A 13,155-nucleotide genomic window follows, 5' to 3' on the forward strand; every position below is an offset into this window, starting at 1 on the left:
CGTAGGAGCTGCCATCGAAGAGCTGATCTTGAAATTGCCCGAGTAGAGAGCTCTGGGCCTAGGGCACCCTTCTTTTTCTATCTCCATTTAAGGATGCGGTCCTAAGATTTATATAGGGGAAGATTGGTGGAGCTTTGACAAACATGGAGATAGCTTTGACAAGCATTCCATCCACATTGTTGGGTGAAGTCATTATCTAGTGCAGATGACACCAGGGGTTCATGAGATTTGAAATGATCGTTTTCATTCTTGTTTAGTGTGTTGAATATAACGTATGACCTACATTTATCTTTAAATGTGCTTTTACTAGTTCGTTAAAGAAATTGATAATGAGAAGAGAATGAGACTTCTGCAGTTTGTTACTGGAACCTGCCGATTACCAGTAGGAGGATTTGCTGACCTCATGGGTATGTACAGAGGGTACTTTTCCTGTACCCAAAATTTTTTATCACACGGCTGTTAGATAAATATGTATACAGCTTATCAGAAACAACAAAGACAACTATAGCCATTTTCTCAACCAGTCACAGTTTACCTGGATTTGTGTGAACTTTTAAATCACTTTGTAGTCCTTACCTCCATAGAAATTTTTAACCCTCAGCTGGACCCCACAATTTAACTTTCAGTAAGATAGCAGTCTTCTATATGAAAATCTGTTTGTACATTCAGTCATTTGGTAAACATTTTAGTGTCTCCTATGTGCCAGACTCTATTGGTTGTATTATACTGTATTTTAATGATCTGAGAAAATCAGTGTACAGTAGTGGGTAGTAGTTTCCCTATTGTGTTTAAGACCACTCTTCCCTATTAGACCAGTAGCTCTTTGAGATGTAAATCATATCTTCATCATCTTTTTATTTCTGGTGCCTGGCACTATGCCTGTTACATAGTCACTGATTAAAACATGTGTCATATTGAAATGAATGACCATGAGAATATTTATTTGGGGACTAAATGATAAATTATTTAAGCAAATTGAAGTATTTCTTTAACGACATTAGGCCAGGTACCAAAGGAATATACACAGAGAAATTGTGTTCCTTAATTCTGGTTTAGCTGGAACAGAGAGTCAGAATTAGAGAACTAAGCAGGTAATTTTGGATATAGAGCAAACCAGTTTAACAAAGACTTTAAAAGCCAGACCAAAAGAATTTCTAATATCCTCAGGATAGTACCCTGAGGATATTAGAAGCTGTGGAAACTTTTCAAAGAGGGGAAAACTTGCTGAAGCTGCATTTTAGGAAGATTTGGTAGCAAGATATAGTATGGATTAAAAGATGGGGAGATCTGTTTCCTAAATTTCCATAAAAAAAAAAACAGAAAAAAAAAGATGGGGAGAACCTGGAGATAAGAATAAATTATTGCAGCAATGATGAAAACTTGATCTTAGGAGATGGAGGTAGAAAGGGATAAGGGCCGGCCCGTGGCTCACTCGGGAGAGTGCGGTGCTGATAACACCAAGGCCCTGGGTTCGGATCCCATATACGGATGGCCGGTTCGCTCACTGGCTGAGCGTGGTGCTGACAACACCAAATCAAGGGTTAAGATCCCCTTACCGGTCATCTTTAAAAAAAAAAAAAAAAAAAAAAAAAAAAAGAAGGGATAAATGCTAGAGAAGTTACAAATATAGAAACAGGCAGAGCTTGATTAGATGAGATATAAAAGAGGAGTGTGAAAGATAACTACCATGAACTACCATGTTATAAAACATGGAGTAATGGAGAAGTCATGAAGTATAAAGAGAATGTTTAGAGATGTCAGGGGAGGGTGATGAGTGGCTTAGAACCCACTGAGTTTAAAATTACTGCCAGACAACCAAGTAGAAAATTCCAGTGAAGCAGTTGTAGAGGTATGAGAGGTAAGAATAGAGAGGGAAAGTTGAGTCATCAGAGCAGTGACATTTGAAGCTGTAAGAATGGGTGGTCTTTATGCAGAAATAGAATCCATAGAAGAGTAGAAGGCTGATGCTTAGAAACATCCGTATGTAGGGGTGAGATAGAAATAGCCTGGAGGCAGACTCAAAGGAGAGGCCAAAGAGTGAACAGAAGAAATAAATAGTATGGTCTCTCAGCAGCAATATAGAAGGGCTGCAGTAACCTTTCCAGTGTGCTGCAGAAAGGTCTCAGAAGGGTGATTTCTAAGGAAGTTTTTGGAGGGGCACCTTTGAGAATGCATTCTAGTTTGAATAAGAGAAAGCATGTTGGAGGTTGGGAAGGAAAAAGAGCAGTGACCAAAATGAGGGGAAAAAAATTGTGGAAGCTTCTCAGTACAAACTGAAATTCTGATCATTAAACTAGATGACAAGAAAGAGATCTGCTCTTAGAAAAATGTTAGGGTTGGATGGGGCTATCTAAAACAATACAGAAGGATGGCCCTGGAAGATGGAGACAATGAGATTGTGACGTATAGAATTTTAGAAGCCATCTAGTTTAAATTTCCTCCCGGTACAGGAGAAGAAAGTTGTAAGGGTGATGTATATAAACCTTTAATGTGATGGTTCTTGATCTTATCAGATCCAACATCCCATTTTTATTAAGAGATATTTGTAATATTTTCTCTAATATTCTGAAATGAAATTGATAAATAACCTATCCACAGTCTCCCCAAAATACATATACATAGCACTAATACAACAGAGAAAAATTTTAAGTGATTTATAATGAAATAATATGTATTTCAATATATTTGTATTTGGGAACAGTTATATTAGAAGATATAGTTAAGTAGACAGATACTTGTACTTCTAAGAAAAGGTTTGGGTTTAAAAGAAGATCAGGAGCTATTCTGTAAAGGAAGCACTGGAAAATGAAAGAACATTTTGAAAAGATAAGAAATAATAGACTTAATTATATGTGATAAGAAAAAGAGGGAAATAACCTAAACAAAGTAGGGATAATACACCTGCCAGAATAAATTATAGATGGTCAAAGTGGAGGAAGATGAAATAGATTTTATTTCAAAGTGTGGTGTTGAAATGTATCTCTTCTCATGAAATTCCACTGCATGCCAACGCTCTGATATTTTTACATATCATTTAAAAGATGGCTGAAAATAGGAACATAAGTGCAAGAGTTTACACAGAAGTTGTGTGGGTTAGGGACAGTGTCACAGTGAGATGAAAAACAACAGGAAACCTAAAAATTTTAGTATATAGTTTTTACAACTAGATTTCTTATTGTTTTATAAAGTTTTAAAAAGCAGTCAGGGGCCAGCCCATGGCTCACTCGGGAGAGTGCAGTGCTGATAACACCAAGGCCATGGGTTAGGATCCCATATAAGGATGGCCAGTTGGCTCACTGGCTGAACATAGTGCTGACAAGACCAAGCCGAGGGTTGAGATTCCCTTACCCGTCATCTTTAAATAAATAAATAAATAAATAAAAATGAAAAGCAGTCAGGGTGATAGTAATATGGCATATTTGTAAAATAGCCTTTATTAATGAAATTCACAAAGATCCCTGCATATGTCTGCTATTTTAATGTTTGATTCTAAATCTATTAAAAGCAATTCAGGATCTTCTCTATTACATATTAATTAACACTATTAAACTAAACTCCTTTCCTTCTATGTAGTTAGATATGCTGTAATATATTGAGTAGGGTGTGTGGATTTGTGATTCTAATAAGTTCCCTGCTGATGTTGCTGCTGCTGGTGGATAGGGTACCACAGTTTGAGAACCACCACATTAACAAATTGTTTATGATTTCATTATGTTTTAGGGAGCAATGGACCACAGAAATTCTGCATTGAAAAAGTTGGGAAAGAAAATTGGTTGCCCAGAAGTCATACCTGGTAAGTAAAATCAGAAGGAATAGAGAAAACAGCCTTTTTCCAGTTATATTGTAGCTATTTAAAGCATGTTAGAAATTAGAAATATTTTCCTTGTGGTATTGAATTATTTTTAACAGCTTTATTGGGGCTTAACATATATAACATAAAATTTATTCATTTTAATTCAGTGATATTTAGTAGATTTACAAAGTAGTGCAACCATCACCACAGTCCAGTTTAAAGCATTTCCTTCACTCCAAACAATCCCTTATGCCCATTTGTAGTCAATCCCTTTTCCACCTCTAAATATTTGAAAAAATGTGGGATTTAGAATACTCTTAACTTTTCTCTGAAGACGGGGAAAGAATAAAAGATAAGAGATCTACTTTCTAATATGTAGTTTAACCACATTTCTAAAAAAGTACAGAACTAAACAACCAACCCTAATCTTACCTCAAATACAATAACACAAGTATGTTGGCATTCAATCTAGCATCAACAATGTTTGAACTTTATTTTGTGAGGCATATTTTTCAGTGGTCATTATGGACCTTGCTGAATATATTTTTGTTTTCTCCACCTGACCTTTTTTCTATTTCATTATCTATTCCTTTACGTTTTCATATATATACATGCATGTGAGATTTTAAAAATAACTTCATTGATATATAATTCAGATACCATAAAATTCACCATTCTGGACATTTCATAAAAAGGGAATCATATAATATGTAGCCTTTTGTGTCTGACTGCTTTGACTCCGCATAATGTTTTCAAGGTTTGTCCATGTTGTAGCATATATCGATATTTCATTCCTTTTTAAAATTAATTTTCAACTGTGGTAAAATATATGTAACATAGAATTTCTCATTTTAACGTGTGTACAGTTCAGTGGCATTAAGTACATTTACATTGTTGTGCCATCATCACCCCCATCCATCTCCAAAACTTTATTTATCTTGTAAAATTGGAAAAGTACCTATTAAACAATAACTTCCCCTTATTCCCTTTTTTTATCTCCTGGCTGCCATCATTCTGCTTTTTGTCTCTATGATTTTGACTGCTTTAAGTACTTCATAAGTGTGGAATTATACCTTATTTTTTGTGACTGACTTATTTCACTTAGAATAATGTCTTCAAGATTTATCCATGTCATACCATATCAAACTTTCCTAAATTTTTAAGGTTGGATAATGTTCCATTGTATGGATATATACCACATTTTGTTAATCCATTCATCTGTCAGTGGACACTGGGTTGTTTCTACCTTTTGGCTATTTTGAATAATGCTACTATAAACATAGGTATCTATTCTGTCCCTGCTTTCAGTTCTTTTGGGTATATACCCAGAAGTGGATATATGTGGTAATTCTATTTTTGATTTTTGGGCAATTGCCATACATACATGTATAGTGGCTAGACCATTTTATATTCCCACCAGCAGTGCAGAAGGGTTCCTATTTCTCCATATCCTTGTCAACTCTTATTTTCTTCTGCTTTTTTAATAATAGCCATCCTAGTAGGTATGACATAGTATCTCATTGTGGTTTTAATTTGCATTTCCCTGATGACTAATGATGTTGAGCATCTTTTCATGTGCTTATTGGTTATTTGTGTATCTTCATCAGAGAAATGTCTATCCTTTTCTCATCTTTTTTGGTCTTTTTATTGTTGAGGTGCAATAGTTGTTTATAAATTCTGGATACCAGTCCCTTATCAGATACTTGATTTATAGGTACTTTTTCCCATTTTATGGCTTGTCTTCACTTTCTTGATGGTATCTTTTGAAGCACAAAAGTTTAATTTTGATGAAGTTCAGTGTCTTTTTTCTTTTGTCCCTTGTGTGTTTGATATATCTAAGAGACCTTTGTTTAACTAAAGGTCACAAAGCTTATGTTTTCTTCTAAGCATTTTATAGTTGTAGCTCTTAACATTTAGGTCTACAATCCATAGCGAGTCTTTTTTGTGCATGGTATGAGGTAGTGGTCTGACTTCATTTTTCTGCAGATAGATATCCAATTGTCTCAGCATCATTTGTTGATTGGACCATTCTTTCCCCTACTGAATGGTCTTGGCACCCTTGTTGAAAATCAATTGACCATAAATATATCTGTTTATTTCTGGATTCTCAATTTTATCCAATTGATCTATACGTTTATCCTTAATGTCAGTACCACATTGCCTTGATTACAGTAGTTTCGTAGAAAATTTTGAAATTGGGAGGTATGTATCCTTTAGCTTTCTCAAGATTGTTTTGACTGTTCTGGGCCTCTTGGATTTCCATATGATTTTAGGGTCAGCTTGTCCATTTCTGTTTAGAGTTCAGCTGGGGTTTTGACTTGGGTTGCTTTGAATCAATAGATAAATCTGGGGAATATTGCTATTTTAACAATATGAAGTCTTCAGATCCATGAACATGGGATGTCTTTCCAATTATTTAGGTTCTCTCGCATTTATTTCAACAGTGTCTTACAGTTTACATTGTACAAGTCTTACACTTTTTTGTTAAATTTATTAAGTATTTTATTCTTTTTGATGTTATTGTAAATGGAATTGTTTTCTTAATTTCATTTCAGATTCTTCATTGCTAGTGTATAGAAATACAATTGATTTCTGAATATTCATCTTGTACACGTGTTTTGATTTGACTTCTGATCCCTTGCTTTTTTTGTGTGTGTGTGACCGGTAAGGGGATCATAACCCTTGGCTTGGTGTCGTCCGCACCGCGCTCAGCCAGTGAGCGCACCGGCCATCCCTATATAGGATCCGAACCCGTGGCCTCGGCGCTCCTAGCGCCGCACTCTCCCGAGTGAGCCACGGGGTCGGCCCCCCTTGCTTTTTTTAAACTTGGAACAGACTGTGTTCTGCTTTAATTATACTGTTCTGAACAGCTTATCTTGGTCACACATGAAAATCAATCTCATTACTTTAAGTTCTGTGTTTTCATTTGCAAGAACTAACAAAAGTCATAATTGTAAGTTTATTTTCCCTTCATACATAGCATTTTTTCTTCTATGGCCAAACATTTGCCTAGGCCTTATCCTAAAAATACAGCAGAGGATCAAGGCTGTGGGGCAGATTCATTATCTGTTACCTTGTGAAGGTGATATTGATATGATCCAAAATTAGGAGTTGCCCTTTAAAAACTCATAGCTAAGAATAGGACAGAGAAATCCAGTGGGAACAGAATATTAGAGCAGAAAATCATTTCTTACTCTTAAAGTGCTACACTTAAAACCTTATGTCCTCGTTTGTATAGTGGTGAGTATCCCCGCCCGTCATGCAGGAGATAGGGTTTGATTCCCCAACACGTAAAAAAAAATTTTGTAATAAAAACTTTATGGCCCACAAAGCCTAAAATATTTACTATCTAGCCCTTTATAGAAAAAGTTTACTAACCACTGATCTAGATTGGAGTGGGGAAGCATGGGAGGACCAACTTTTACTGTACCTACTGAACACCAGGCTCTGTGCTATGTGCTTGTTTCTTCACTGTACCCTGAGAGGTAGGTATTGTTATTCCCATTTTACCAAAGAAGAAATTGAGACTTGGAAAGATAAAAGCACTTCCTCAGAGGCCCATTGACAGAGGTGGGATTTGAACCCAGTTTTGCCTGACTTTTTAAAACCAATGTTGCCATACTACACTGCCCATATGATTCTTTATGTACTTCCTGTTCTCAAGGTAACAATTCTTACTTTTAGTTTTAACCGCCTGGACCTGCCACCCTACAAGAGCTATGAGCAATTGAAGGAAAAGCTGTTGTTTGCCATTGAAGAAACAGAAGGATTTGGACAAGAGTAACTTCTGAGAACTTGCACCACTGAAGAACAAGAACTTATTTGCAATGTTTGTCCTTTTCCTTGTCTGCCTATTGCACATCTTGTTGTAAAATTGGACTGTGACTGTTTGGAGAGTTATCTGAGTGTAAGTAAATTAATGTTGACATTGATATTTATCTCCCAGTGATTCTGGATTTCTACTCAACATCCAGAAATGAGATCTGCAAACAACTAGTCAGAACCTCACTTAACATGAGATTTAACACAGCAATGAAATCTGCCTTGTCTTATTCCACTAGATTATTTCCTTAACAACAATTTTCTATGTGTATCAAAAGTCTCACTTGGGAGTAGGTTTTTTTCTCTAAGAGATTCTGCAGATATTCAGGGAAGTCTTTTGGTAACTGCAATATACAAGATCTTCCTATTAAGCCTCTTGGTAAGAGGTATTTGCTAAAAGTGCAAGCTTAGCCCAGCTTCTGGGGATGTGAGCAAACTTCTGGCTTGTGCTCTCCTCCCCATTTCAGCTTGGCCTGACTGTTGTTTTTCCCTTCTGGAGCATGAATCCATGAATCATTTTGATGTTATTCCTGGAAGTGATGCAAGTCTCTTGCATCTCTCTACAAAGTAGTTTTGTTCATTTGAATTCAGGGAAAAGTTGGTCCCAGCCTGCAAATGACTTCATACCTCTCTTCTTTTGAAAGTTTGTTTTAATTGCCTTGCAAATACTAAACTTTACAAACAGTATTAACACTGTGGTTCCTTCACTGTTGTTTTTAAAAGTTAACCTAGAATTGGAATTAATTTGGCCAAATTCATCTAAGGCCATCACTGACAATTTTCATTATGTTCCAATACATAATTGAAGCTATACATTTTATCAGAATCCAACAACTTCAGTTATATTTAATTACTACTAAAGAGTTCAGGTTGTAACCAGAGTGTTTTCTCGTCCAAATAGAGGTCAGTAAAACTGCCTCTGAAATCACATTTTCATTTGGGAAGGAGAGCTGTGTTACTTGCTAAAAAGAAGGGAAGATAACATCTAATTACCACAGAAATCTGTTTTCTATGTGAATTAAAAGTCTTCAAGTTTATCATTTCTCTCACCCTTGTTGGAGTAGTCATTTCCACTCTTTACATTGTCCTGAATTTGGATTGTTATCCCTCATCTGCAATATTCTTTTCACCTCTAAAAATTGTAGCATTTTTTTTCCCCCATGACTATTTTAGACAGCTCCATTAGTAACCAATGAGTGCACTTTGAACTTCTTTGTAGGGCTTAGTTTAGACTGTCAAGATGGCTGCTGTCATAGATTTGACATTATGGGCATTGGGATGAAGCCTAAGCAGCTGACTCCCTATCAGAGCTGAACCTGAGGACAGCCTCATAACTCATGTAACAGGGACTTTGGCATGTTTCAGTAGCATAGCATGAGCAAGTAGCATTAAGCCAAGAATTAAGCAGAGAGAAGCAGACCCCTGTTCCATATGGAAAGAAAAAATGTTTTTGTCCCTAACTGCTCTTCCTATTTACATCCTGGAACAACAACAGAAACATTTTTTAACTTATGCATCTGTACTCTAAGACACTGCCATCATAAAGCAGAGACTTCTGTGAGTGAAAAGGTTGCCTCATCCAAAAATTGTCGGTGTAAAGGGGGAGATTAGGCTCTTCACAACCCTATCTTTGTTTTTTATTTTATATACCCTATTGTTTCCAAATTAGAGACTCTCTGCCTTTTTGTTGGTAGGGGAAAAAAACGCTATTGCTTTGTCTAACAGAGCGAATGCCAACTACCCATTCATTATATAAGTCTGAACTTTGGTAATAAATGGCTATGAAGATTAAGCCTTCTATAAAGACTTCCTATTGAGGTGAATTCTCATACTGGAATGTAGTTATGGGCAATATTTACTAGAGATTTATGAGATTAAATTAAGAGATAATGTAAGAAAATAGACTTTTTTGTTCTACATAATGCTTCATGATTCATTTAGGGACTAGAGATATTGTGTGAAAATGTATAAATATCACCCAAAAGGCTATCTGCCCTATATTTTTAAAATACAGAATAGTTATATTCAAAGTAGCCCTGGCCCTAGTTCTATAGGGCTTGGCTATTTAATATTTTTATGGAAGAAATGTTTAGTTCCGGAAAAGGTAAATGCTTGTATATATTTTTGCAGCCTGGGATCTCCCTACTCCATTTCTTCCTTTAATTTAAGTGGCCACATGTATATGTCTTCCCTGCTGTGTTAGGAAAATGGGGGCTGGATATCCCAAGAATCAGAGGTTATATAAAAATACTACAAATAGACAGACATAAATATCTACCAAATGCTATCTTAAATTTTGATCCAAAATGAACATTTGGAAATAGATTTATTTTAAGTGTTTAATTAGAGCTTTTTCTTAAATCTGAACTAAATTGCTTTTAGAGTCCTTTTTCTTTGTAAGCATTGTAAATGCTAATAAATCCTGTTAATTTTTTTTTTTTTTTAACTGCATGTGACATTGAAATAAAAACAAAGTAAAATGAGCATTTGCTTTATTCTTCGGCTCTTTTGGGGGGTTGGGGAAGGCAGTATTCCAACAGCCTGGGTCAGGAGGGAAGTACCTTATTTGTTTCATCAAATGGAATGGTTTAAAACCGATGCAACAGCTCATAATAATGAATTCCTGTTCTGTCTTTTGTGATCTTATGTCAGAGTGCAGAAGAATCTAATAAGACAGTAACTCTTTAAAATTCAGGTACTGGTTTTTCATCAAGAGATTAACATACCAATATTAATTCATCAGAAATTTTTGTGAAACATGATTCAGCTGCCCATAAAGATCTCATCCTAAATGAACTTTCGGTCAAGGCCACTCTGCCACTTTTTAATTATCTGGTTAATAATCTGAAATGTTATCAGGAGTGATTCATGGAACTAGACTTTTCCTCTATTTTTATATCCCTCCTAACTCCATCCTTCTAATAAACTCCTTTAGGGTTAACTACTTCTATTTAGCATAGTTGTTATCTCTAGGCCCCCTCCTCTTTGTTTTTCTTTTAGAGTAATTTACAAAATTATTCGTATATATGCTTTCATTAACTAAAAAGAGGGAATGGTAGCATTGCATTGTATGTTACTATACTGGAGTACCTTTGTTTTCTTGGACTATAATTTCAAATACTCAAGTAACTACAAATATCACGGAGTCAAGTGCTTATTTATAAAGTTCCTTCAGGGGTTTGCCTCACTTGCATTTCCTTAAAAGATGTAAGACTGTATTTATAATTAAAATTTTTTGGTCTTTCATTTGCATACTTTTCTGTTAGTCTTGGTTAGTAATAATGTTTTCCCCATCTACAGGGAAGCCTCTGTGACTGGGTCATATAGACTTCTGCCACTGCTTTTTGTAAGTGGCAAATTACATTTTGTCTATACTGTGGAGTGGGTAGAAAAAACTAGAAAGATCTACTCAGGTGAGATTGGATTTGGTACCTATATTGAAGATGATGTCCGCAGGGACCACTGACAGATATGAGGGCCTCCCATCTGAATGGCTTTTCTGAAACAACTAGAAGTGCTCTAAGATAGAACCTTATCCATGAGTGCTGAGTAGAAAACCACCAGCTAGCTACCAAGACTGTTAGCAAGCTGGCCTGCTCAACAGCTTCGGTAGACCTCTTTCTTCCTAGGGAACACAGATGATCATGATCTCCTTTAAAACGGAACCAATGGAGACAGTCTAAGGGAAGTGGAATTTTTTAATATGCTGATCTAACAGTAACTAGATCACAGAATCTGCAGGCCCCTCCCAGGTCCTGAGTGGTAGACCCTATCCTATTTAAGCTGTCCCATAGAAACATCTAGAAAGCTCCAGCTTCAGTGTGGCTAAGACAAAGGGGGAAGATGTACCCCCTTGAGCATGAGGAAACCTTCTATGGGGAATAAGTAAGTAATTGTTCTTACTGACCATCGGCTCTCCGCCCCAAACCCTACAAAGCATGAAACTGGGACTTAGCTGGGCCGGCCCGTTGCTCACTCGGGAGAGTGTGGTGCTGATAACACCAAGGCCGCGGGTTTGGATCCTATATAGGGATGGCTGCTTTGCTCACTTGGGAGAGTGTGGTGCTGACAACACCAAGGAAAGGGTTGAGATCCCCTTACCGGTCATCTTTTAAAAAAAAAAAAGACTGGGACTTAGCTGTGGCTGACCATCTGGCTGATCTCTGGACTTTTCAAAGAGTGTCTCACGTTGTGAAATTCCAGAAGAGGAGTTGCTGTCACTTCCAGCCCGTTTCAGTTGTCAGTTCCTATGTGTCTGTAGGGCTTCTTTGTGATCAGGACATTCTGAGGGAGGAGCCAGGAACATCTTCCTGGTTGGCAAGCAGAGAAGAGTCTTCAGCATAGACCCCAGAATAAATGCTAGTCCCTTATGAACAGATTCTTATCAAGAGTGGCTCTGGGCAGAGGATTTCCTCAAAGCGCACCCCACAGGAAAGAAACTAGAAAACTTGAAGTCATACTGCAGATTACTGAAAATAGCCATACTGTTATTTTTCCTCATTTCTAATTCAGACCTGTTCTTCTATTTGTCTTCTCTGTCACAGCAACCGCTACCACACCCATATTCACTTTGTCCCAAAACAGCTGTCAAATGTTTATTATGACTTTGCCAGATGCTGATAGATATGCTACCCTGTACTGTCATTTAGTCTTCTTGGCCACTCTCAGAGAGGAATGACTATTTTAGAGATAAGAACATAGAGGCTCAAAGTGATTCAATGTTTGCAGCTATTAAGTGGGAAGAGTACGGGGCTGGCTAGTTAGTTCAGTTGGTTAGAGCGCAGTATTGTAACACCAAAGTCAAGAGTTGCGATCCCCCAAGTGGCCAGCCGGAAAAAAAAAAAAAAAAAAAAAAGTACAAATTGGAATCCAGGCCTGTCTGACTCCAAAGCTTCTGTGCTTAACCATTTTGCTGTACAGCTACTCAAACCACAACCCCGGGAGTCTTCTGTAACCATTTAAGCCATCCCATGTAATTGGTGTCCAAATCCTATCAAATATATCTCCAAAACTTTTTTGAATCCCTTCCCTCAGAGTTGCCCCCATTGCCACAACCCACATCCTTCACCCCTAACCTGGTTGACAACACAGCCTCCTGTCTTCATTGCTTTCATTCTCCACCCTCTAAGTTCATCTTCCGGCCTGCCTCAGAATGATCTGTGGAAGACCTAGTCTCATGCTTCTCCCCTGCTTAAAATCTTACAATGGTTCCTCCATTACCACAGAATATACTCCAAAACTGGGAAGCCTGCCACTCAAGGCCATTCATGGCCCTATCTTCAGCTCCTTCTTCACCCTCTTTTTGACTCCAGTCAAATGAACTATTGGCCACTCTTTTTTTTGCCACAGGGATTGTGATCTTTTTGAAACCTTTCACTCCTCTCAGTCTGGTTCTCCATATGTAAGATGCTGGTGATAATCCTCCCGTGCCTATCCCCCAGGATGTTTTGGGGTCCAGTCACTGCAGCACTTCTTTCCTTTTCTAAATGCTTTCCTAATGTTTGCCGCATTCAATAGCATTCCTTTGTAGCCAATCCTTT

General features: G+C 37.2%; 1 protein-coding gene across 1 annotated transcript in view; it reads left to right on the top strand.

Moving 5' to 3' along the window:
- The window catches only part of ITCH (itchy E3 ubiquitin protein ligase), a 120,635-nt gene extending 110,569 nt beyond the window's left edge, over positions 1 to 10,066 (top strand). The window contains exons 23-25 of the mRNA XM_063090376.1: positions 311 to 407; positions 3,721 to 3,793; positions 7,478 to 10,066. Of these exons, the coding sequence (XP_062946446.1) occupies positions 311 to 407; positions 3,721 to 3,793; positions 7,478 to 7,577 (270 nt within the window). The 3' untranslated portion in view covers positions 7,578 to 10,066. The remainder of the gene's footprint in view (positions 1 to 310; positions 408 to 3,720; positions 3,794 to 7,477) is intronic.
- Positions 10,067 to 13,155: the final 3,089 nt, after the last annotated feature.

Source organism: Cynocephalus volans, chromosome 1, assembly GCF_027409185.1.
Source record: "Cynocephalus volans isolate mCynVol1 chromosome 1, mCynVol1.pri, whole genome shotgun sequence".
Classification (NCBI taxonomy): domain Eukaryota; kingdom Metazoa; phylum Chordata; class Mammalia; order Dermoptera; family Cynocephalidae; genus Cynocephalus; species Cynocephalus volans.